The sequence below is a fragment of the Acomys russatus genome, chromosome 7 (assembly GCF_903995435.1).
Source record: "Acomys russatus chromosome 7, mAcoRus1.1, whole genome shotgun sequence".
Lineage (NCBI taxonomy): Eukaryota > Metazoa > Chordata > Mammalia > Rodentia > Muridae > Acomys > Acomys russatus.
In genome coordinates, this window is record NC_067143.1 from 52,455,523 (window position 1) to 52,481,006 (window position 25,484).

The following is a 25,484-nucleotide window of genomic DNA, read 5'->3' on the forward strand; positions in this document are numbered from 1 at the left end:
GGCATGCAGATGAAGGTCAGAAGACAACTCCTACTCTGTGGGTCCCAGGCATCAAACTCAGTTCCTCAGACTCAGGGGCACCAACACTGGCCCATCTTCCTGGTCTGAACTTCCACTCTTTCTAACTTCATTTTTCCCCCTAGCTTCTGACAGTCCCTGTGAATGAGATCAGAAATTGTTAGGGTTTTGTTTTTGTTTTTGCTTTTTGGGGTTTTTTTGTTTGTTTGTTTGTTTGTTTTTTAATTAACTACAGTGGCTGGCTGGTCCTATAAAGATACGTTCTATTTTTGTTTATTCGTCTGGGTCAGGATCTCATAACAACATCTTCAGCCGTCCTGGAGTGTTATGTAGATCATGCCTGGCTGGATTCACTTTCTAGGCCTGGGTTGTAACTGGTCAGGAGCTTTAGTACAGGTGATCTTTGCCTCTACACCCAACCCTCAAGGACCTGACCTTCGGAAACCCCTAAGCAGCATTACCATGGCAGCTGAGCCCCATGGTTTGGATCTGGGCAGCAACCGACACTTTACCTTTCTGGGTTCCACAGCACCCTACCACTTAGCTCAAGATCAGGCAGGCACATACTAGGCCCATGCATCATACGGCCGGTGCCTCAAGAGTAGGCCTGTTCAAAGCCTCTCAGAGCTGTTGGAAGGGCTTCTGCTGTGAAGGCCCTTATCTGAAGTGAGGTGCAACAGGGCTGGACAAACAGTGGACAGCTGGAGCCTGTGGACACAGTTCTGCGCTCTCTCGTCTAGTGAGGAGGCAGGCAGGGCAGCTGCCTCACAGGCCACTCTCAGGATTTCTCAGTGGAGCCAGACAAAGTGTAGAGCACAACCTAGGAGAAGGAGGTGTCTGCTAGGGAGTCTAGGAGCATCTGCTGCCATTGGTTTCCTAGTTTCGCTGAGGCACAAGGACCCAGCCTCAAAGAAACATGATTCAGGCTTTGCCGAGAGGCGCTCTTGAACCCGTTGTTATGGTGAGTCGCTCTGGTTGTCCCTGTTTGTCCTAGCCTGGGGGAGCTGTTTGGTTTCCATGGTTACCTGTGTTCACAGGTGGCTACCACCACATCCTCCCTCCACAGGCTAGTGCTTTCCTCCCGAGCCCTAGCAACACAGGCAGCCAATCAAGCTGGGCTCAGAGCAGTTGCTCCAATGAAATCAGAGACAGGGAAGAAGAAGAAGAAGCAGGTCACCCCGCCCCGGGTGCTGGGCACACTTCCTCCTGGGGCTGTGAGGAAGGTAGTGTTCCAGCTCTAAGAACAAAATGGAGCTTCGAGTTTCCTGTATCTCTTCTAGTTTCCTGTGAACTGCTCCTCCCATCCCACCACAGATAACAGAATTTCCCTACCCTGGAGGAAAATGGAACCGGCTGGCCTGGTCCCTGCCCTTCTCCTCTGCCTGACAATAAACCCGCAGGGAACGGATATTACACCTGCACCTGGTGAAGCTGAGGGCTTGATCTGTGTGGGGTATAGGATGGAATTAACAACCATGTGTCTGGGCTGGAGAGATGGCTCAGTGGTTAAGAGCGCTGACTGCTCTTCCAGAGGTTCTGAGTTCAATTCCCAGTAACCACATGGTGGCTCACAACCATCTATAATGTATACATAATAATAAATAAATTTTTAGGAAAAAAAAAAGCAACCATGTGTTTTCTTTCAGTTCAGGAATTACACACAAGTTAGACCCTCTCCTGCTTAGGAACCTAGAACAAAAGCCTGTGGGGGTTGCCTGTCAGGCCCTGCTCTGCCAGTCTTGTCCCTTGGAATAGACCCGCAGCACAGGAATGTGGCCTTCCTCTGTGCAGTCTATACCAGCAGCAGATCATGAGCCTGTTGGTTGTGAGGTGGCCTCAGGATGATCCTAAGCCACACTCCCTGCACTAAATAAGAGGGAGCCTTTCAGATTCTCAGCTCCTCGCCTGGAATTGCTTCCCAGACCCTACCTGGGTGGTTTTGGAGCTCTCTCCTGGTTTCCTTCCGGGAACCCTGAGACTTGCTTGGTGCCGTTAGGGAAGTCTAGGCTGGGGTAGGTGGACGGTGAACATGGAGGGAGGCCTGGGGGAGGCTGGCCTGGGGATGCTGATACTGAGGGCTTCTCTCCTTTTGCCTTAGCTTCCGGCAGAGTTCCTCTGTCTCGTCTTGCGGATTGAAGGTTCCCACTTCTCCAGTTTTTCTCCATCTTCTGGGAGGTAGCAGGAGATCAGAATCATGGTTGGTTTCAAGGCCACAGATGTGCCCCCTACAGCCACCGTGAAGTTCCTGGGGGCTGGGACAGCTGCCTGCATTGCAGATCTCATCACTTTTCCTCTAGATACTGCCAAAGTCCGGCTGCAGGTGAGGATGAAAGGAGAGTCCTGATGCTGTCTAATCCGCTCCCTCCCTGGGTCGCTTCCTCCCTAGGTCCGACTCCTCAGGGGTGGGGAGGAGCCGAGAGCTGGCTGAAGACTGGCAGAACCACCTGCCTGTTCTTAACTACCCCATCTTGGCCTTTCAGATCCAAGGAGAAAGTCAAGGGCTAGTGCGCACCACAGCCAGCACCCAGTACCGCGGCGTGCTGGGTACCATCCTGACTATGGTGCGCACTGAGGGTCCACGCAGCCTCTACAATGGGCTGGTTGCGGGCCTGCAGCGCCAGATGAGCTTTGCCTCCGTCCGCATCGGCCTCTATGACTCCGTGAAACAGTTCTACACCAAGGGCTCAGAGCGTGAGTATGAGTGGCCTCAGTTTGTGTATAGTTTCAACGGCTCCTTCAGGCTTCCCGAGACCCCTAGGTGGAGAAGTTGAAGTGACCCTGGCTCTTGTTATCCAAGCACCGGGGCTATCTCCGAGCAAGGCAGGAGCCCACTGATAGTCCTCACAACCACCATGGCAGTAGGTGGCCTCCTGGGTCAGAGAGACTGAGGCTTGAAATGGGGGAGGGACTAGGCCAAAGGCACAACAGAGAGGAAGCAACCACAGCCTCTTGCCCCCACAGCCAGCCCTCCTTGGAGGGGAGGGGGCTGAGACAGGAGTCTCCACCATGCAGCCTTGGAATTGACACAGACACAGCTCTGTCTGCCTCAGCCTCCCAAGTGCTGGCTTTACCAATATGTGTCACTACGCCCTCCTTACCTGTGAGGAAACTGAGCACCTAAGACAAGGATGCCTTTCCCAGGATCACACTGCAGGGAGAGGTAGAGCTGGGCTGAGAACCTGTCTCTCTAGTCCAGTTCCATTGGGAAAAGTCACTTCTCTTGGTCTTGGGTTTCACATCTGTTAAATGGAACTAACCCTGATTTCCCAAGGCTGCTGAGTAGCTTAAATGACCATATTCCTGTGAGAAAGCAGTCTCCATTTTGTTACTCCTTGTTATACCCCTGCGCAGGCCTGCTGGCCACTGACCTCCTGTGTGCCCACAGATGCAGGCATTGGGAGCCGCCTCCTGGCAGGGAGCACCACAGGTGCCCTGGCCGTGGCTGTGGCCCAACCTACAGATGTGGTAAAGGTCCGCTTCCAGGCTCAGGCCCGGGCTGGCGGTGGTCGGAGATACCAGAGCACTGTCGAAGCCTACAAGACCATTGCGCGAGAGGAAGGGATCCGGGGCCTCTGGAAAGGTGTGTGCTGGGTGTTTGCTTTTCTCCTCTCTTCTCCCCGATGTCCTGGGCTCACACAAGTTCTTCCTACAGGGACCTCTCCCAATGTTGCCCGGAATGCCATTGTCAACTGTGCTGAGCTGGTGACCTATGACCTCATCAAGGATGCTCTCCTGAAAGCCAACCTCATGACGGGTATGTTAGGGTTAGTAAGAGCTAGTAGAGGGAGCCGAGGGGTTGTGGTGCACGCCTTTAATCCCAGCACTTGGGAGGCAGAGGCAGGAGGATTGTTGTGAGTTTGAGACCAGCCTGGTCTACAAAGCAAGTCAAGGACAGTCAAGAATACTCAGAGAAACCCTGTCTAGGAAAAAAAAAAAAAGCTAGTAGAGGCATCTAGTTGCCTCTTTTTTTATCCTGTTTGCCTTTTGCTTATAGAGTTTATATTTCTTACCATTCAAAAACAGCTGGCCAAAGACCCCACTTTGCACGTAGAGTAACAGGCTAGATTGACCAAAAGAATCTTTAAGTCCCCCTAAGAGACCCGACCTGGAGTCCCTGTGTCTTTAAAACCACTAGACTCCTCTCCTTAAAAGAGTTTCCTGGGCCGGGCGTGGTGGTATACGCCTTTAATCCCAGCACTCAAGAGGCAGAGGCAGGCGAATCTCTGTGAGTTTGAGCCCAGCCTGGTCTACAGAGCAAGTTCCAGGTCAGCCAAGGCTACACAGAGAAACCCTGTCTCAAAAAACAAACAGTGTTTCCTGCTGCAATGATGGGATGGTGGCTAGGGAGACCTGACGTCCTTCTTGCTGCTTCATGACAGATGACCTCCCTTGCCACTTCACTTCTGCCTTTGGGGCCGGCTTCTGCACCACGGTCATCGCCTCTCCCGTTGATGTAGTCAAGACGAGATATATGAACTCTGCCTTGGGCCAGTACCACAGCGCAGGCCACTGTGCCCTTACCATGCTCCGGAAGGAGGGACCTCAAGCCTTCTACAAGGGGTGAGCCTCTGGTCCCCGCCCCACCCCCCAACACACACACCTTATCCAACTCCAAGCCTTTCAGAAGGGAGAGGAGGGAGATATAGTCAAATGTCAAACATCCCATAGTTGCTGTCACCTCTGGTTTTTAAGGGTTAAAATGGGGACTCAGGCTGTGGGGCGGGTGACTCTGGTAGTAGAATACTTGCCTAGCATGCTCTGGGCACTGGCTTTTACTCCCCGGCACAGCAGAAGCAGTGAGCTGGGTACTGGAGATTCTTGCTCTTGGGCACATAGCTGTGGGCTCTTCAGATCCTCCCAGCCTCCTTCGAGAAAAAGTCCACGGGTTGGATGGGTGGGTGAGCCCTGTGGTAAAAGCAGAGGTGGAGAAGCCCCCTGACTTGTGTTTGCTCTATCTAGGTTCATGCCTTCCTTCCTCCGCTTGGGATCCTGGAATGTAGTGATGTTTGTCACCTATGAGCAGCTCAAAAGGGCCCTGATGGCTGCCTACGGATCCCGGGAGGCACCCTTTTGAGCCTGGCCAGCCACTGACCTGGACCCTGCTTCCCCTCCCTGCCCTGTCTCTTTCTTCATCCTCTGCCCAGCCCCACATCTCTTCTTCTCACTCCATTTCCCTCATCCCAACTCCCTTCCCACCTCATCTCCCTGCTCCTCCCTGCTGATGGTACCCCAGTGAGGAGGCCTGACACCAGACCCTCCTCAGTGCTCTTTACAGTTAAACTCAAATCTTTGTCCTCATCCCCAGCTCAGTTCAGCCAGCCAGCCTTCACCCATAAAGCAAGCTCAACCTTGGTGTCTTCTATCTCTCAAAGCTGTTTATAGAGATCTTGGTCCAGGGGGCTTTTTCAGCACCTGGGTAGGCAGGGGGGTGGTGCAGGGGGGACCAGTGACTTTTTAGAGGGATGTGACCCACATTCTGCCTCTAGCACCTGGAAAGGGGCTCATGGAGATCAGCTTGTTCCTCCAGACTCAGTCTAGGCTGAGCTGGAAAGTGGCACAGCCCAGGGAGGCAGCAGAGCCTTTGCCTATCCTGCCTTTCTCTGTGGGTCCTGTAAGCTGTCACTCAACGCCTGGGGCTCTAGAGCTGCCTTCCTCACCTCTGCTGGCCAGGCCTGTCCATCTGCAGAGTGAAAGAACCCCTGTCCCCTCACATCAAGTACCTGGAAGATGTAGAGAACTCCAGAACCTTCTATTCTTTGGGGCTTCCTCTAGTCTGTTTCACACATAGCAACCCACCTTCCTAAATCATAGACCTAAGCTGGGCGTGGTGGTGCACGATTTAATCCCAGCACTTGGGAGACAGGCAGGAGGATCGCTGTGAGTTTGAGGCCAACCTGGTCTACAAAGCAAGTCCAGGACAGCCAGCCAAGGCTACACAGAGAAACCTAGTCTTAAAAAAAAAAAAAAAAAAAAGCCCACCTGAAGCGGGCTTTGAACTGGGGAGGCAGGGCAGGCCAGACCTATTGAAGAGTTGGGCTCAGGCGCCTGGCAAACATACAGCCTGTAGGGGGTTTGGTTTTGTTGTTCGAGTCAGGGTCTCACACTGTAGCCCAGGCTGGCCTTGAACTCATGGCAACTCTGCCTCAGCTTCCCACATGCTGGAACTGCAGGCATCTATGATTCCTGGCCTCAGAGGAGCCTTTCTGTTAGAGGTCTCCCCCTCTCCCAACGCTGTTGACCAGACAAGGCTTAGCTTGTTCATTCCAACCTCTTTCCAGCCAGAAGTTCTCAAGGCAAGAGGAGGAGGCAGGACTACTTCTTTTCAGCAACTGATGTCCAAGACAGGGATGGGCCTGTCAAGTCTCCAAGGCCCATTTTTATACCTCTTTCGGACATCTGCCTGTCTCTGCAGAGAGCCAAGACAGGGTTCTTGGGGAATTGTGTCTGGTAGCGGTGAGGCTGGGCCCAGACAGCAGGATGTCCTGCCAGCTTAAAGAGGCTGTGGCTTCTTCCCTTTTCACCTCCTCAGCAGGCTGGGTCAGAGCTGGAAGGCTAGACCTTCTCAATGCTTGATGACAGGCTTCCAGCGAAGGGCGCCCAGTTCTCCTCGGCTACTGATAAATCTGGCCACAGTCTCAGTCCTGAGGCAGCAAGCCACAATGAAGGTCAACTGGCAGGGCACTGTGTTAAGTCCTTCAAGGAACAGTTCACTGCCCCAGGCACGTCTACCGACAGCCAACAGGTCAGGTGAGAGCACACAATGTATGCCGCACACAAAGTGGTGCGGATGTGAGCCCACTGGACTTTATGCCTGGAGATGCCATCAGATGACCTGAGAAAGAGGCGGCAGTCATTGGAAAGCATACCAGAGGCCTGAGCACCTCAGGGTGTATGATAAACCCTGCTTTGCTTCCCTATGTAGCCTCGTTACTGAGAGGACAGGAAATCTCGGTAAAGGTTTGTGGTTAAGGCCTGAGGCCAGGCTTCCCATGAGCCCTTCAGGAGGGTCAGCAGCAGTGGCCTTTGAGAGGTCTGGGAGTCCCTCTGTGACCTTCCTGTAGTGCTGGAGGCCTGCCCTCAGATCAGGCAGTTACGGTTGCCTTCAGGTCAGTCCTGCCACAAGAGTGCAGTGAACATCTGGCTCCACAAGTCTGGAATAGAGGGGTTGAAATCTTTACTGTAAAAAAAAAAAAAAAAAAAAAAAAAAAAGGAGCCAGGTGGTGGTGGCTCTCCCTTTTAATCCCAGCACTCAGGAGGCAGAGGCAGGCAGATCTCAGTGAGTTAAGGGTCAGCAGGGTCTACAAAGTGAATTCCAGGACAATGAGGGCTTTTATACAAAGAAACCCTGGAAAAACTAAATTTAAAGAGGAAAAAAGAAAATAGATTTAAAGTGGTTGGAGCGATGGCTCAGTAGTCAAGTGCACTCTCAAGTACTCTCTCGGGGATCCTGGGTTCCGGATCCAGCGCCCACACTATAACTCACAGCCATCTAAAACTTTCCAGAGAGATCTGATGCCCTCTTCTGGCCTCTGAAGGCACAGCATACTTATGGTATACCAGCATGTGCAGGCAAAACACTTCTTAAAAGCAAAAACAAAAACAAAAAAACAACTTTATGCCTGGCAGTGGTGGCGCATGCCTTTAATCCCAGCACTTCAGAGGCAGAAGCAGGCAGATTGCTGTGAGTTCAAGGCCAACCTGGTCTATAAAGTGAGTCCAGGACAGCCAGAGCTACACAGAGAAACCCTGTCTTGAAAAACCAAAACATGAAAAATAAATAAATAGACAACTTTATTTAAAAAAAAAAAATGACCTAGAGAAGAGAGGCCACAAGTGGACCCAAGGCCACAGGTGACTGCTCCACTGAGATTCTTCCTGGAGCTCCAGCCCCAGAGTATCTCAAAGCCTTTTGTTGGTTTTTGAAACAGGGTTTCTCTGTGTAGCCCTGGCTGCTCTGAACTAGCTCTGTAGACCAGGCTGGCCTCGAACTCAGAAGTCCACTTGCTTCTGCCCCCCAAGCGCTGGGATTACAGGCGTGCACCACCACTCTGAGCTGTCTTCATGGTGGTTCAAAGACAGCTGCAGGCCATAGGATAACTTGAGCCTAGGGGTTTGGGGGCTAGCAGGGGCAAGACTGAATGTGTTCAGAAACAAAGTTCTTGCCCAGAGTTGTACTCTCACTTTTTAAAAAAAGCAAAAAGGTGGTGCATGCCTTTAATCCCAGCACTTGGGAGGCAGAGGCAGGCAAATCTCTGTGATTTCTAGGCCAGTCTGGTCTACAAAGCAAGTCCAGGACAGCCAGGGCTACAAGAGAAACCATGTCTCGAAAAACTGCAAAAACAAACAACAATCTTTTAGCTGGGCGTGGTGGCACATGCTTATGATCCCTGCATGTGGAATGCTGGGGCATGAAGATAAGAGGTTAAAGCCAGCCTCAGCTCCCTGAAACCCTGCCTCAAAATTTAAAAAGAAAAAAGCCAGGTGTGTTAGTGCATGCTTTAAATTCCAATATTCAGAAGGCAGAGGCAGGTGGATTCAAAGTTTGAGGCCAGCCTGGTCTACAAAGCAAGTTCCAGAAAAGTCAGGGCTGCTACAGAGAAAACCATCTGGGAAAAAAAAAATCTTTTTTTTTTTTTGAAAGGACTAAAGGAAAAATCCTTAAGCCAATATGGCACTTTGAATGGTAGGATTCTAAGCAATGTGGATATTTTGTTTTGTTTTTTCCCTCATATCTTAGAAGCCACTGGACCTGCTTGCTACCCATAAGCCTAGGCCTAACCACAGCCTAAACAGGGCAAGCTCCTCACAGGGATGGACCACACAACCCTGGCTGCACCCAGAAGCCAGATCTCCTCCAGGTCACTAGGCAGTGATGCTCTCTGATGCCCTCTATAATCTAACCATGAATTTACCAACGGCCAATGCCCCACTCCCCAGTCCTCACCCCTGTAGGCAGGTTGTAGGCTCTACTAACAAGGTGAATTAATAATCAATGCAGGAATCAGGGGCAGACCTGGACCCGATCCCAACCACCAGGCATCCCAGAGCACTGGCCTAGAGGTAGCTTAAGACCCATTCCACAGAGAAGGAACCAACGCCAGAGGTGGAGCCCAAAGCTGCTCTGGCACTGTGTCCCTGGTGGGATTAACTGAAGTTTGTGAGTCTATATGGAGTGGCCTAAGGTCTGGTGGCAGCTTAGCCAGAGTGCTGGGACAAGTGCTGTGTCTTTGCTTTGCTTTTCCTGTCTATATTGCTCAAGACAGCACAGACCACACAAGGTTCCTTCTAAAGATCTATGGTATGAAATGTCCAGCACAGAGGGACTGTTGAGGTCACATGGCCCTGTCTCATGTTACCAAGGTGGAAACAAGCTTTGAAGCCTCAGGGAACAGTCCATGCCTAGGGAGGCAAAGTGGGGCCCCAGGTGCCTAGCTTTCTGGGTCCTGCAGGAAGCATCCATCCAGCACACTTGAGGCCATAGCTAGAGGATACAAAAGGAATATTTATTAAGTCAGCCTAAGGTCTCATGTCTCTTCATCTTCACAGGCTGTGGGGGGTTGAGGGGATAGGATTGGGCAAAGCCCAGCTAGCCCTCTCCATCCCTCTTCTTCTCCAGGTCCCCAGATTTAGGTCAGCAGTGCCTGGCGCAACATCTGCTTCTTCTGGGGTGTGAGGCGTGTGGGGAACTGGATGTCGAAGAAGATGAAGAGGTCTCCCTTCTTGCTGGGGTTCTCAGGCAGTGGCATCCCTTCGTCTGGCACCGTCTTGAAGTACTTAGGGCTGAGGCAGGGCAAGACGAGAGAATAAAAAGTATAGAAGATTCAGAGAGTGGTGCCCAATGGGTGCACACTACACTAGTTCACAGAACCACAGGAGTGGGCCGTTATCACGGCCTCCCAGAAGATGGCCAGGTCTCACAAGCTGGAACAGGTAGGTGGAGAGACTGGCTTGTCCCAAATAGCACACTCCTGGAAACCCTTGCTCAAAGTAAATGCCCTGCTTGACTGACCCCCAGAAGTGCGCATCCCTCCCCAAGATGCAAAGCAGCCTGGCCGGGACGGGGTTGGGGGGGGGGGGGGGGTGGAGCCAAGCCCTCCCTTACCTAGGACTTTTCTTGGAGCAAGACTTGGGAGCTACTGTTCCATGCTCTGATGAGAGGTTTGGGGAATGGAGGCAATACTGGGGTTCAGAGGCAATACTGGGGTTCTCGGGCCGCTACGGGGGCTTCATGTATGTTAGAGAAAGGCATTTCTTGTGTAGGGTAAACAGAGCTCATGGCTCAGGCAGAGAGGCGGGTGGGATTGGAGTCCCAGCCTCTGAGATGGAAACCCTCCTGTGGCTGTGGCCTGCACAATCCCCAAGTCTCTCTTTCTTGTGACTACTTAGGTACCAGGCAGATAGACTCACTGGACGATGTCATTGATGGGGATGTTGAGCAGACGGTCATCAAGGGTCTTCACCTCCACAGTGCAACAGGTGAGGGCCTGCAGAGTGTAGGATGTGGAGCATCACCACAGCCATTCCATTTAGAAGGCATTCGGGAGCCTATTTGGGTTCCAATCCTGACCTGGGTACCAGGGAAGCGAAAGGCTGCCAGAAATCTAACTGTGAGCAAGGCCGGCCATTACCTGCCTTCTAGTTTGACGTGTGGTAGGTCAGTTTGGTGATGACAGAGTGTAAGTAAGGCTTTTGAGAGGCAGCTATGACAGGCTCTGTGTGCTGCCACACAGTAGGGGCAGCGGTTGAAAAACCTGGAGGGTGAGCTGGGCAGGTGTGAAAAAGCCCCAGCCAGGCAGATATGTTCACCCTGAGGCCTGAAGGACAAAGAATGAGTCAACAGGGGTACCTTAAAGAGTACCACGTGACTATTTGGAGACCATAAGCACAGCAGCAGGACCAGGACAGTGTATGGAAAGATGAGGAGGTGGGGCGGGGGGTGGACGACTGCCGCACAGATCTGCCCAATGAGGGAGAGAGAGACACAAGGGGTGGGAGTCACAGGACCCAGGGACTGGTAAAGGTTGGTTGAGGAGAAGAGATGAAGCCTAAACTGCTGCAAGTGGGGTTCAGACTGGGCCCCACGCCCTTCTTCTGCACCGTACCCACTCACCTTGCCCAAAGGAATGGGGTACACGAAGAAGAGATTGTCAAGCTCCCTGCGGAAGCGAGGGTGCAGCTTCTCCTTTACAATGAAGATAATATCAGCCGGGATAATGTTGGGGCCCTGGAGGGGAAAGCCAAGGGGTAAGGGGTTTACTACTTAGATGAGTCAGCCAACTTCCTGCCTCGACTTGTCTCTGGGTTTTCATCAGTGCGGTGGAGAATCAGACCCAGTTCTCTAGAGGGGGCATTCAGTGTGGCCTAGGGCCAAATCCCTAGAGCCTGCCTGGATCACTCCCGCTCCCCAAGTATTTCTCTACTGAGCATGCCCAAAGTAATCTCCTCAATAGTATGGGGCGGGGTGGGGTGGGGGCGGGGCTTCTTTGAGTGACAGCTGGACACTATGTTGGAGTCAGACAACTTCTCTGTCAGGCAGAAACTCAGCAATGAATTCTCCACTCCAGCGGGCCTCCCCGAAGGTTGGCCTCTCTTCTGGCCACTGTACAGAGTGAGAGCAGCTGCCACTCCCGGTGTGAGAAATAGTCAGATGGTCAGAAATAGCCATATAGTCAGAAATGGCAAGCTCAAGGCTGAGAGAAAGGGAGGCCCAGAGGCTGGGCTCTAAGGAGGTCCTGGGCCACGGCAGGAGGTTGGGAAAAGCTTCCCAGAGTGGGGTGTGTTGGCACTGGGTCTCTGCCTGCCTGTTTCACTCTGTAGCCCAGACTAGCCTGGAATTCACTATGTCACCCAGGTTGAACTTGAACTCCCTTGGCTCAAGTGATCCCCTGCCTCAGCCTCCTGAGTTGCTTCAACCTCCAGTGAGCCGGGCTGAGGGGTGATTGTTGGAAGCAGATGTTTTCCAGGTGAGAAAGGGGCAGGTATGAACAAGGGAACTCATCTCTCCTGGCTCTGAGCTCTCCATTACTCCATTTCTTCTCGGGATGTGAGGACTCAGCATCCCAGCACAATGACAATGTTTTCCACAGTGAGTACTTTAGTTATTAACGAGATGCTTCCAAGTAGCTCTCCCCTTCGGCTTTCTTCAGTCTTGCACTGTGGGGTGTGTGTGTGTGTGTGTGTGTGTGTGTGTGTGTGTGTGTGTGTGTTTTCCTGTGTGTGAACAAGGACATATACTCATGTATGTGGTTAGGGGGCTAGAAGTTAACACTGAATGTCTTCCTTAATTGCTCTCCATCCTATTTTTTGAGGCAGGATCTCTCCTCACCTTAGCGCACACCGATTCAGCTAGACTGGCTGGCTAGTAAACTGAAGGATCCTCTGTTTCTCCACTGCCGAGGCAGGGGGATCACTTGCCTGTGTCTAGCATTGGGCTCCCAGGGCACCCAGCTCTGCCATTGGTGCTAGGGATCAAGTTGGGCATCTCCCCAAGGCCTTTCTTTTAGCTTTTTGTGTTCTTATAGTGAGCAAGTTTCTTCCATTATGGGGGCCTCAGTTTTCCCACTTTGTATAATGGTAGTAATCCTCACCTTGTATTCACAAAGGAGTACTGTGAGGCTCTGTCCCTAGGAAGGGACTTTAGGGACCTTCTCACTCTACTAGACCAGAGCTTGTAGGGATAGGGAAAAAATATGGAGTCCCTCACTCTCAGTCCTCCCGCCAGCTTCTTGCCCTCTCACCTGGTCCCCTTCTTTCTCAAAGGTGATGCGTGTGCCCTGCCTCCACCCAGGCCTCACGTCGATTGTCAGGATCTTGTCCTTGATGGTGGAAGAATACCTATCTTCATTTAGCACCTACAGTGACAGGGGCAGGGGTGGGGAATCGGCTCAGGGAAAAGGCTCTGTGGAGTCTGTGCTCAGACAGTACCCATAGCAATGGTGGACCAGAGTCATTCCCACTCCCGTACTCATTGCCACTGGATCTGAGAGCCTGTGAGTTCCCAAGGCATATCCTCAAATTGATGAAGCTGTGGCCTGGGACACCAGTCACCACTAACTCTGGCCACCAACAAGAACACAGAGAAAGGTGCCACTCTCCAACCCCCAGAAGTCTGGTCCTAATCCCAAAGTCTTGTCTACCCTTCCCCAGGCTCCACAGCCCCTCACTGTCTAGCACAAGACCACTACGGACCCCAGACTTCAGTTTCTAGGAAGTTATTGGTTGATATGAAGAAAAGAGGGGTCCCAAGCATGCTGCAGACCTCTCAGAAGACAATATATTGTGCCTCATGCAAAGCATCCCCCATATTGTGTCTGAAACTCTGTGAGTCCACAGTGCCACCTTTGGATACCATGGCCACAATGGGCATCTCCCCCAGGCAAAGGGGAGAAAGGTGGCTGGACCATAGGCCAAGGACTAGATGCTGCAACAACTACTCACAAGGGTCTTCCCTAAGCTGTCATCTTAGAGATTATGCCAGCCCATGTCCATGCACACTGTGGCTGAGGCACATACTCTTTGGGGTGTGGTCTGGTAATAATGCTCTTTTTTAAAAAAAGATATATTTAGTTGTTATTTATACAGTATTCTGCCTGCATGTGAGCCACTAGGCCAAAAGGGGCATCAGATCTCATTATAGACAGTTGTGAGCCACCATGTGGTTGCTAGGAATTGAACTCAGGCCCTTTGGAAGAGCAGACAGTGTCCTTAACCTCTGAGCCATCTCTCCAGCCCTGTAGCAATGCTCTTGTAGAGGAATTTTAATCCAATAATATGGCTGCTGTGAACACATCTAAAGACCTTCTAGTCTGTGTGATCTACCTAGAATACAGACACATCCTTAGTACTCATCTTTTTTTTTTTTTTTTTTTTTTTTTTTTTTGGTTTTTCGAGACAGGGTTTCTCTGTGTAGCCTTGGCCATCCTGGACTCACTTTGTAGACCAGGCTGGCCTCGAACTCACAGCAATCTGCCTGCCTCTGCCTCCCGAGTGCTGGGATTAAAGGCTTGCGCCACCACGCCCGACGATCCTTAGTACTCATCTTTAATCCCAAACAATGAAGGTAAAGTTAGTTTGTGGAAGGAAGCATCATGTTTGAAAGTGATATGGAGCCGGGCGTGGTGGCACACGCCTTTAATCCCAGCACTCGGGAGGCAGAGGCAGGCGGATCGCTGTGAGTTCGAGGCCAGCCTGGTCTACAAAATGAGTCCAGGACAGCCAAGGCTACACAGAGAAACCCTGTCTCAAAAAAACAAAAAATAAAACAAAAAATAAAAAAGTGGTATCGAATTGAGAGGCAGACAAAGTAACAAATCAGAGAAAGATTTGATAAAATAGGATATGCCCAACTTTCACGAGAACAGAGAGTAAAGAGAAGTGACTTAAGAGAGCACAGAGGGACCGAAAGAGGAGGCAGTTTTACAGGGAGAATTGTAGAGAGACAGGTTGAAGAGAACAAGCTGGACACAGGTGAAGACAGAACAAGCTAGAGAATGAGAAGGAGCCAGAAGATTAGAATGGATTGCTAGAGTTAGTTTGAGGCCAAGCAGAGCAATTCAGGCAGAAGTGAGAGAAGCCAGTTTGAATCAGTCAGCTTGGAGAGGAGTTTGTGCCAGAACAGTTAAGTTGAACCAGACAGCCAGAGTTCAGAAAGAACTAGAAAGGGTGAGCTTATTCAGCAGAAAGTATCTAGGCTGAAAACATTTTAGGCCTAGAAGCTTCTGGGACTGGGCCTAGGTTAGCAGACAGAGGCGGTAAACCTCTGAGCCAACAATTACCTCAGGCGAATAAAAGTTGCTCTGGAGTGGAACTCACAGGGGACCCCTTCCACTCTTACTCCTCCACTTTCCACAAGGGTGGGGCTGGATGAGGAAGGGGAGTATCCTGTCCCCATTGGGTAGCTGCAGAGGTGACTTCTGTACCAGAAAGAAGGGCGCATCCCTTCCATTATTCGTTTTAAATGTCATATTCTAGAATTCTACAACCTAAAATTGCTGAGTCTCTTGACCTAAGATCCCATGATGCCCTCAAAAAAGGTTGCAAGGTTGAGTTTTCCTGTTTGGGGGTGTGGAGGTGATAGGGAAGTTTGCAGGGGCGATGGTGCCGGCTAAGAGGAGCAAGCTAAGTACTCACCCTTCGGGAGATCTTAATTTTTTTGGTACAGCCAAAGAATAAGTCCTCCAGGGACAAATAGAGGTCTCGTTCGATTGGAGGGTCTTGTTTCTGGACTCCTCGGCCCCGAAGCCCCCCAAAATTCAAATCTACATCCTTTCCTTCTTCATCAAAAAATTCTAAAGGAGAGAAAAGGATGGGTAACAGAAATGATGTCCAAAGACACAGGTCAGACATATGCACACGCGCACGCACGCACCTGTATTCCCTGGAACCTCTTCAGTGCCCCAAGAATAAGGTTTCTCACATCGTTTCCATCTCTCAGACCCACGGACCAGGGGCTATTTGTTCTGTTTCATTTTGTTTTAGGCCTTGAACTAAGGGCAATCCTCCTGCCCCAGCCTCCTCAATGTTGGGAGTACAGGTGTGGGCCATCACACTTGGGCTTCAAGAAGCTGCTCTTGGTCCCCAGGGCTCCCCTGAGACTCCCACAAAGTGAGGTGCTGGTACTCCCGCTTCGTAAACAAATTGAGGCACCACTCTAAGTGGTAGATCCTGGTAGAGCAGAGAAGACTCCTTCAGGCTGATTGGGTCAGAACAGCTAGTCCACTCTACCCTTCCTCAGGGCCCTAATGGCCCTTCTCTGTCCACGGTATGACTATTCTAGACAAGCCAGCCTGGAGTTCTCTGGAGTTACAAGCTGATGTGAAGAAGGACTTGCGGTGGCCCACGGCAACTGTGAGTGGTCACCGGTGTGCCCCAAGCTCCTCAACTTCTGAGTGGTCACCGGTGTGCCCCAAGCTCCTCAACTTCATCTACTCCTGCCTGCTCTCCATCCTAGAGCCTACCTGTTGCCTTTAACCTGATGAGAGAGAGAGAGACAGACAGACAGACAGACAGACAGACAGACAGACAGACAGACCTTTCTAGTCTGTGGTATGGGGAAATACTTTTTCTGCCCTGTACCATTAAGATGAGAAACAGCTAAGCCTCGGGAGAGCCTGCTGTGGATCAGGCTCTGCACTTAGTGACTGTCATCTTGGTCCAGAAAGGCCAACAAAATGCTCACAGCTCCACAGCTAGTGAGTAATGAAGTTGGGACCTGTACTACAGGACCTCTCAGCCACAGAGTCCTATGCTATATTGCTAGATGTAGGGCCCTTTGTAGACTGTGGAGTCAGAGGTGGCTATTATGTACCCTGCCTCCTGTGGTCGGTGTCAAGAAATGGCTGTGCCAAGCTAGATGGTGAGATGGCCAGCAACAGCTGGGAATACGCAGAGGCTTCAGACATAGTAGCTGGGTGCCAGCGCCATGGCTTGGTAAGTAAAGGCAGTTGTTACCAGCGCCCAAGGTGGAAGGAGACAACTGTCTCCTGGTGGTGGCCCTCTGACCTACAAACACTAATATAATAAAAACTCTTTTTAAAAAGGATCAAGGGCTGGACGTGGTGGCACATGCCTTTAATCCCAGCACTCGGGAGGCAGAGGCAGGCAGATCACTATGGGTTCAAGGCCAGCCTGGTCTACAAAGTGAATCCAGGACAGCCAAGTCTACACAGAGAAACCCTGTCTCAAAAAACCAAAAGAGACAAAAAACAAAAACTGGGTGTGATGGCACATGTGTGCAATTACAGTACTTGGGAGACGGAGGGATCAGGAGTTCAGGGTCATGCTTGGCTAAACATTGAGGCCAAGGCTGGCCTGGGATACACGTCTCAATATAACAAAAACAATAATGATGATGATGTAAACAAAATAAGTAATAAGCAACAAAACCTAACTGCCAAGAAAGGTATCCTCTACAGCTGTGTTCTCTCCCAGGAAGGCAAGAGGGTGGGGTGAGATTCTTACCACTAAAGGGGTTGTCTCCCCCAAAAAACTCGTGGAACACTTTTTCAGGGTTGCCATGGAAGACGTAGCCCGTTGTCCATGGAGTCTGGGATCCAAACTCCAGGGGGATCCCACCCTTCAGGCCTTCTTCGCCAAACTTGTCATAGATGCCTCGCTTGACAGCTGTGGGTACAAGTGATGTTGAGGAGGGTCCCAGGGCTTATTGCTGGACAGGCTGGGAGGTGGCAAGAAAGCTGGGGGAGGGGAGGGGCAAGGACAGCTGCCACCTGGCAGTCTCTAGAAGTTGGAGGGTGAAGTGTCACGCTGTGTGTTTCAGAGTCATTTATTTATCCTATAGATTCTATAGGATAGCTCAGAAAGCAATTTTAAAACCCTCCTGGGTTGGGCTTTTGAGAGGAATTAGATGACTGAGGGTCAGGTGTATATATGCCTGGGTTTGCCTTAGAAGGTGAGAGTAGAATTCTAAAATCTTAAAACTTTAGAATCTAAGAATTCTTAACTTGCAAATGTTAGAGTTCTTAAAAGTCAGGGCTGGAGAGCCGGGCACGGTTAGGCACAGCTTTAATCCCAGCACTCAGGAGGCAGAGACTGACAGATCTCCGGGAGTTCAAGGCCAGCCTGGTCTATAGGGCAGTCAGGGCTGTTACACAGAGAAATCCTGTCTCAAAACAATGGAGAAGCTGTAGTCTAGTGTTTCTCAGGAACGCAGCCACAATCGCAGACCCCAAGACCAGCCCCTACACAAGCCAGCTGGGCTGCTGCACGTTGCTTTGTGGTGAGTCACCCTCGTCCCACACAACTGATTTCCAAAGGGAGAGATTTCCTAATGGCTCTAAGCCTCTTTGTGGCCCTTTGCTCCTGCTGTCCCTGGAGACAGTCAGGGGAAAATAAATGAGAAAGTCTTCACCTAAGCCCTGTGCCCCTGGCAGCCAGCATCCTCCTCAAGAGCCTCATTCTGCTAGGCTGGCGACAGAGGAATACACCCCACTTTCGTACTGCCTTGCTAGGTGAGGGGTAAGCCCATACACCTGACTGTGGCGGCCTGGTTTGCTCTGTTTGTCTAGATGCTGGCAGGGAGGATGGTCGCTTACTCTCTACTGCAGACACTTGAGGAATATCTTAATTGACGGGTGAGTGACAGCCCCCACCATCACTCACGGTCACTCAGCACATCGTAGGCTTCTGCTATCTGCTTGAATGTCTCTGGTGCAGATGGCTCATTTGACTTCATTGGGTGGTTCTTCAGGGCAAGTTTCCGGTACCTAGAGGGGACAGGAATACAAGCCCTTGCCTTTGCCCCGCCTCCGAGGCTGGGGCGTGGCTCAGGGTTGGCTCTGCTTTCTAGTCTGTTATGAACCAGGGATCACTGGCTACGAGTGTGCTGCTTGGATCTTTTGGAGAAGAACCTGGGGTAGAGAGCACAGTTGGCCCCCAGCCCCAAAAGCTGCCCCCCTAGGCATCTGTCCTGAGGCTGTTTGTCCCCTCAGCTGCCACAGCTGAGACCTAAGGACAGCAGGGGACTCAGTGACAGCCCACCTTCGAGACACAGAACACCCCCAGGCTAGCTTCTTTACATTGTGACAAAAATACTTGAGAAAGATAACTTAAAAGGAGGAAAAAAAATTTGGCTAATGGTCTCCATATGTGGTCAGCTAGCACCATTGGTTTCAGGCTGAGCACCGTGGCAGGAGCAAAGCTGGTCGCTGGCATGGCAGCCAGGAAGGACAGACAGAAAGGGAAGTGGGGGGAGGAAAGGGAGAACAGGAGGAATGGACAGGAGAGGGGAGGAAGTGGGGGTGGCAGTGGGGAGGGAGAGAAAAGGGAAAAAAGAGCACAGAAAGGGCGGGTCTAGGGACAAGACATCAAAGGCCAACCTCCGGAGACCCGCTTCTTCTAATTAGTCCCTACCCAATATGAAGGGATTCATTAATTGGTATTAATTTTTCTTTTTGTTTTGTTTTGTTTTTGTTTTTCAAGACAGGGTTTCTCTGTGTAGCCTTGGCTGTCCTGGGCTCGCTCTGTAGACCAGGCTAGCCTTGAACTCACAGCAATTTGAGTGCTGGGATTAAAAGCATGCGCCACCATGCCCGGCTTCTTTTCCTTTTTTAGAAAGATTTATTTATTATTTATACAGTACTCTGTCCGTATGTATCCCTGCATGCCAGAAGAGGGCACCAGATCTCATTATAGATGGTTGTGAGCCACCACGCCGTTGCTGGGAATTGAACTCACAACCTTTGGAAGGACACACAGTACGCTTAACCCCTGAGCCATCTCTCCAGCTCCTCATGAGGCAGTTGTTTCCCAATAGCACAGCATGCTAGGAACTGAGCCTTTAACACACGAACACTTCATACCCAAACCACAACACCCTCTGCCAACTTGCCTTGAAGACTCCCCCACTGGCCACACTGGGCTCTTCCTACCTCACAGGTCCTTCCCTCTCAGATGTTGGGCCTACGCTGCAGTTCGCAGTTCCCCTCTGTTCCTGAAATCGGTTCCTGCAGTGCACTGTGTACACCTGATTCTGTCCTGGTGTCTGCATTACAGTGGACCAGGACTCACACGGGCTTCTCGGGTGTACGACCAGCCCTCGGATCCCATCGGTCCCGGCACTCCTTTCCACCTCTGTGCTGGTTCTTGCCCCACCACTCAGTCCTGAAAGGTCTACAGCTTGGAGACGAGTAGATGGTCTGTGGAGTTTACTAAAGGGATCGTCCCCCTAGATGCAGGAAGGAGACCGCCACAAAGACAGTCTGGCTCCCCCAAACTAGACATGCTGGGGCCATACTGAACTCTAGGAGTGAGTGCCGGGAACTGCACTGAACCCTGACAAGTGCGCACATGGCCGGCCTGGAGCTGAGGCCATCAGTTAAGAGATTTGAGCGGTCTGGAGAGAGAGCGCACAGGAAGGGAACTGTGATGTAAGGACCAAAGGCCAGCTCTCCCCGTCTATCCTCTTGCTTTAGGGGATGTGGGGAAGTCATGCCATGTGGGCAAGCGAGCCCGCTACTGCTGGCCATGGCACGGAGGGTAGGAAGGAAACCTCCGGCCCAGCAGCCCCAGTCGCTCCGTCCCTGTTTGACCCCACACAGCCCCTGCTGGGCCATATCAGGTGTCTGGAATTCCGTAGCATCTCTTCTCATTTCGGTCTGCAGGCTGAGCTCCTCTCACGCAGCAGATGCCCGGCTGCTCCCAGCCCACGTCCCTGAGCCGAAGCCACCTGTGCCCTGCCGCCAATGCATCTCACTACCTTCTCCCAGGTCTTGCAGGTACCCCACATCCAGAGCCCAGACAGGACCTCCATTCCTCCCCCCAGGAGCTACAGATGAAAATCTAAGCCTAATCTTCTACTCCCATCTCATCAGTCACCAAATGGCATCCGTTTCTGTTCTTTTTTTTTTTTTTTTTTTTCCGCGACAGGGCTTCTCTGTGTTAGCCTTGCCTGTCCTGGACTCACTTTGTAGACCAGGTTGGCCTCGAACTCACAGTGATCCACCTGCCTCTGCCTCCCGAGTGCTGGGATTAAAGGTGTGCGCCACCACCGCCCAGTCCGTTTCTGTTCTTAAACGCTCTGCCCTGCCTCTCCTTCCTGTAACTGTGGCAGAACCATGTCTCCCTGTGTCCACAAGAACACCCCCCAGTTCTGTCTTATTTCATGCTGCGAATGGGTTCTCCCTCTATCCCTTCCTCCCACTTCCTCCTTTTTCTTTCTTTCTTTCTTTCTTTTTTTTTTTTTTTTTTTTTTGGTTTTTCGAGACAGGGTTTCTCTGTGTAGCCTTGGCCATCCTGGACTCACTTTGTAGACCAGTCTGGCCTTGAACTCACAGCGATCCGCCTGCCTCTGCCTCCCGAGTGCTGGGATTAAAGGCGTGCACCACCACGCCCGGCTTCTTCCTTTTTCTTATTCCCTCCTTTTTCTCCCCTCTCCTTTCCTTTTCCTCTCCTAAAATATTCTGACATCACTCCACTCTCCTATTGAAACTCCTCACTCATTTTCCTGCTGCCTTTCCGCAGATAATCCAGATGCCTTGAGCTAACGATCCAAGCCCCCATTTTCTCTCCAAAATAACATCTCTCCTTGCTCATCAGCTGTCTTGCATGGGAGAGAGAGGATGGCGCCATGGTGCAGAACTCAGTGGTGTGATGCCGGGTGTGGTGGTGCATGCCTGGGAGGCAGAGGCAGGAAAATTTCTGTGACTTTGAGGCCAATCTGGCACTCATAGCAAGCTCCAGGCCAGCCAGGGCTACATAGACTCTTTCTCAAAAGTAAACACACAAGTGAATGGTGGGTGAGTGTTTGATCCGGGTACATGCAAATGTCACAATGAAACCTGCTATTTGGTACAATGGATGTGTGCTGATAAAGACTGAATGGGCGATTCTGAAGAAGCTGATAACTCAGTGATTAACGTAGAGATTTTCTTCACTATACAGGATTGTGTGTGTGTGTGTGTGTGTGTGTGTGTGTGTTGATGGGGAGGCTGTTCTGGGGCTCACAAATTCTACTACAACAGCTGGCCTTCAAGTGCCAGGGCTCTATGAAACAATATAGCATATGGGAGGCTCAAGCCTTAAACATTGTTACAGTGAGGCCAGGCACAATGGTGCACGCCTGTAATCCCAGCACTCAGGAGACAGAGGCAGGTGGATCTCTGTAAGTTCAAGGCCAGCCTGGTCTACAAAGAGAGTCCAGGACAGCCAAGGCTATACAGTTATTACAGTGGAAGAGTTGCTGGCTGTCAGTAGAAACATGCATTTCTTTTTATCACTCTTGTCTCACATGGTTTCACATGGCAGTGATTTCTGGCATTTTCATACATATTATTTCATCTGACCCTAATTTAATATCACAACATCTCCCGGTCTTTTTAAAAAGTGTGTGTCTTGGGTCCATGCAGATACACATGTGGCACGTCCATGTGCAGGCCAGAGGACAGCCTCTCCTGTTCCTCTGGCCACCTCATTAACAGTCTCTCACTGACTTGGAACTCTCCAAGCAGCCATGGGAATTCACCGCTTTTCTCCACTTCCCCAGGGCCATGTTACAAACAAAACACAGCTTTTTTTTCATGTGGGTTCTGGCCTCTAGCTCAGGTCCTCCTGACTGTACAGCGAACACTTTACCAACTGCGCCGGCTCTCTATCTCTCCCACACCACACTTTTTTTTTTTCTTTTTCTTTTTTGAGACGAGAAGCTGAGGCCCACAAAGGTTGCCATGTTTGGTATCTTAGGGTTTTGGGTTTCTATGGCCGTGCTAAGACACCATGAGCAAAAGCAGCGTGGAAAGGAAAGGGTTTATTGTATCTTACACTTCTGCAAGCAGGTCAAATCTTCCGTCATCAAAGGAAGTCAGAGCAGGAACAGGAGGGAACCTGGAGGCAGGAGCTGATGCAGAGCCATGAAAGGGTGCTGCTCACTGGCTTGCCCAGGAGTGGCTCCACCCACCAAGGGCTGGGCTGTCCCAGGTCAACCCACAGGCCAATAAGGTGGGGACATTTTCTCAATTGACAGTCTCTCTTCCCAAATGACTCTATAATTTATTTATTTTTATTTTATATGCATTGGTGTTTTGCCTGCATGTATGTCTGTGGGTGTCAGATCTTGTAGTTACAGACAGTTGTGAGCTGCCATGTGGGTGCCGGGAATTGAACTCAGGACCTCTGGAAGAGGAATCTGTGCTCTTAGCCGCTAGGCCATCTCTCCAGCGCCCCCCAACTGACTCTAGCTTACATCAAGTTGACATATAAGTAGCCTGCGCACCCAGCATGGTGGCCCACGCCTTTAATCCCAGCACTTGAAAGGCAGAGGCAGGTGGATCTCTGTGAGTTTGAGGCCAGCCTGGTCTACAAAGTGAGTCCAGGACAGCCAAGGCTACACAGAGAAACCCTGTCTCCTGAAAAAAAGAAAAGAAAAAAAAAAAAAAAAGTAGCCAGCGCACTTCGTCTTTTGGTAACTGGGCTCTGCTTATCTCTCTATTTGCTATGGTAACCATTCCTTTGATGAGTCCCACTGGCCACTTGGTTTCTCTCATGGTAACCTTTCATTTAATAAATCCCAGTGGCCCATGACTGAGAAGTGGGTGACATTACACACTGTACTGAATTGTTCTCCATTGTTTAATTAGTTTATCCGTTTCTCCATGCACACTGGACACTCACTTATCTACCCCTCTCCAGTCCACATGGGGCCTGGCCCAGGCAGATAGAGATGGTGTCTGATTTCTGATTCCATTTGTCACATACAAGCTGGGATGACAATGACAATTACCTCTCAGGGCCACTGTGAGGAGTACATGACACAAAGATAGATAGAAGGCACTCAGAATGGCACCTAACATGTTCAATACAAGCAGCGAGTGTACCCCAAACCTGGAGTTGCCTCAGATGCCTTTTGTCTTTATACCTTTGATGACACAATTGCCAAGTTCAGTGTCACCTCCCCAGCCCACCAGAGAGCCTTACTCCTCCTTCAAGCCTTGTCCTATGGCTTAATTATCAGGGCGGCCTCCCGAGAAGCCACTCACATCTCAACACAAGCTTCGGCAGCACGGAGTCCTTCTTTTTTTTTTTTTTTTATAACAATACACACTCCATGACCAATGCTCCACACTATGGACAACCCAAAAATTAGGGCTCCATAAATATTTGCCCAAAAAATGTTTTCAAAGAAAAAAATTGTAAAAGATAAAAATCTTCAGAAACATGGCCTAAGCCGGGCGGAGGTGGTGCACGCCTTTAATCCCAGCACTTGGGAGGCAGAGGCAGGCAGATCGTTTTGAGTTCAAGGACCGCGTGGTCTACAAAGCAAGTCTAGGACAGCCAAGGCTACACAGAGAAACTGTCTCGAAAAAGCAAAACAAAACAAAAAACCCCAAAAGACAGAAACATGGCCTGACCTCTGTCCTAAATGTGCCCCCACCCCACCCCCCACTCCCCAGCCCCGCCAACACACACTGCCCCTTTTATTTTCCAAATAGGGCCTTGCTGTGTAGCTCAGGCTAACCAAGGCTCACTATTTGGGGATTATAGGCACGTACCATCACACCCATATCTAGACTTTCACAGAGTCCCTGAGACTTGACAGAGATGATCAGTCAGTGACAAACCCCATATAATGGCCAAAATGGAAACTCTGTCATCCACCTGTCCGGGTCATTTCTGGTTTACAGGCCTATGAGTCTCCATGAGACTCGGGATAAGGTCCTAATGGCCCTTTGTTCTCATTTCTTAGCTAAGACTTCGGACACGGCCCAAGAGGAGCTAAGAGGCAGGAGTACTGGGCATGCGACGCCCACTGATGCACTAGGGGTGTGTCTGAATTTCCAGCCTGTGTCTTGGCCAGCCCAAAGCCAGGTTAGAGTATTCCAGAGGAAGGAGAGAGGTGTCTCTTTCCTTCCCTGAACTGTGCGAGGAAGTTGTTCTGCCTGGCATCAGGGTGGAGCTGCCTCAGCACGTGCCAGGCTCGGATCCCGCCCACTTACGCCTTCTTGATCTGGGCATCCTCTGAGTTGCGAGTAACCTGGAGCACAGCATAGTAATCCAGCCCCATGGCTGGTAGCGGTCACAGTTTTTCCTCAGACTCCAGCCTCTGTTAGTCTGCGGGCTGTGGTTGCTCCTAGCAACCACTACGTGCATTCTGGGAATTGTAGTCTTTCCACCTTGAACTGGTTCTAGGGTAAAGGTCACCAAGCTCAGAAACTGGAGTCCCCAGCACGTTTTTTGTTTATTTTGTAGTACAGCTTTTTTGTTGTTGTTGTTGTTTTGGGTTTTTTGTTTGTTTGTTTGTTTTTTGTTTTTTGTTTTTGAGACAAGGTTTCTCTTGTAGTCCTGGCTGTCCCAGACTGGCTTTGTAGACCAGGCTGTTTAGTACAGATTTAATTTAAAATCTTCAGAACAAAACTGTGTAGTGGTGCTATACCTTAAATCCCAGCACTTGGTAGAGATAGTTGGATCTCTTTGAGCTGGAGGCTAGCCTAATCTACATAGTGAATTTGTTGTGGGTCTGAGGTCATTTAGAGAGAGATTTCACTGACTCTCTGACTCAGTTTCGGTTTTAGTAAATTAGAAAGTTTTTATTTAAAAAAAAAAAAAAAAAAAGAGGAGCAGGGGACTGGCCAGGACCAAGCCAAACAGAATTTTCTATGAAAGGCCCCAGCTATTGTTAACCAAAAGATTATAAAAGAAAAAACTACAAAATTATAATGTTGGTGATCCAAAGTAACTCATAATCCTGTCAGGGTGTGAGCAAGGCTCAGTTTTGTAACAGATGTTCAGCAGGTACCTCAGCCATCCAAGCAAGTGTTTCATACAAAAGTGGAGTAGCCTGCTTAATCGTGTGACTCATGGCCTTGGAAGAATAGCTGAGGCTGTGAAATAACTTGTAACAATCAGCTTTTCTTTCTTTTCTTTTTCTTTATTTTGGTTTTTTCGTGACAGGGTTTCTCTGTGTAGTCTTGGCTGTCCTGGACTTGCTTATGTAGACCAGGCTGGCCTTGAACTCACAG

The 25,484-nt window shown here is 50.5% G+C and overlaps 2 protein-coding genes across 2 annotated transcripts; one reads left to right on the forward strand and one right to left on the reverse strand.

Moving 5' to 3' along the window:
- Positions 1-1,766: 1,766 nt before the first annotated feature.
- On the forward strand, positions 1,767-5,241 carry Ucp2 (uncoupling protein 2). The gene is made up of 6 exons (XM_051149042.1): positions 1,767-2,338; positions 2,499-2,709; positions 3,404-3,598; positions 3,671-3,772; positions 4,398-4,578; positions 4,978-5,241. The coding sequence occupies exons 1-6, from the start codon at positions 2,213-2,215 to the stop codon at positions 5,090-5,092; spliced, it is 930 nt and encodes a 309-aa protein (XP_051004999.1). The 5' UTR covers positions 1,767-2,212; the 3' UTR covers positions 5,093-5,241.
- Positions 5,242-9,604: 4,363 nt separating this feature from the next.
- Positions 9,605-24,596, reverse strand: Dnajb13 (DnaJ heat shock protein family (Hsp40) member B13). The gene is made up of 8 exons (XM_051149044.1): positions 24,462-24,596; positions 18,136-18,239; positions 16,978-17,139; positions 15,148-15,305; positions 12,756-12,869; positions 11,129-11,242; positions 10,426-10,502; positions 9,605-9,798 (listed from the first exon to the last, which is right to left on the reverse strand). Exons 1-8 carry the CDS (start codon positions 24,527-24,529, stop codon positions 9,645-9,647), a joined length of 951 nt encoding a protein of 316 aa, XP_051005001.1. The 5' UTR covers positions 24,530-24,596; the 3' UTR covers positions 9,605-9,644.
- Between the last annotated feature and the right edge of the window lie 888 nt (positions 24,597-25,484).

What these genes read in the sequence shown, in the direction of transcription:
- Dnajb13 (XM_051149044.1), bottom strand. Translation starts at nt 24,529, where the DNA reads ATGGGGCTGGATTACTATGCTGTGCTCCAGGTTACTCGCAACTCAGAG. An exon ending in GATGCCCAGATCAAGAAGGC is followed by an intron (nt 18,240 to 24,461) that starts GTAAGTGGGCGG and finishes TGTCCCCTCTAG; the next exon opens with GTACCGGAAACTTGCCCTGA. An exon ending in CCCATCAATGACATCGTCCA is followed by an intron (nt 9,799 to 10,425) that starts GTGAGTCTATCT and finishes GCCCTGCCTCAG; the next exon opens with CCCTAAGTACTTCAAGACGG.
- Ucp2 (XM_051149042.1), top strand. Translation starts at nt 2,213, where the DNA reads ATGGTTGGTTTCAAGGCCACAGATGTGCCCCCTACAGCCACCGTGAAG. An exon ending in CTGCCAAAGTCCGGCTGCAG is followed by an intron (nt 2,339 to 2,498) that starts GTGAGGATGAAA and finishes TTGGCCTTTCAG; the next exon opens with ATCCAAGGAGAAAGTCAAGG. An exon ending in CCTCAAGCCTTCTACAAGGG is followed by an intron (nt 4,579 to 4,977) that starts GTGAGCCTCTGG and finishes TGCTCTATCTAG; the next exon opens with GTTCATGCCTTCCTTCCTCC.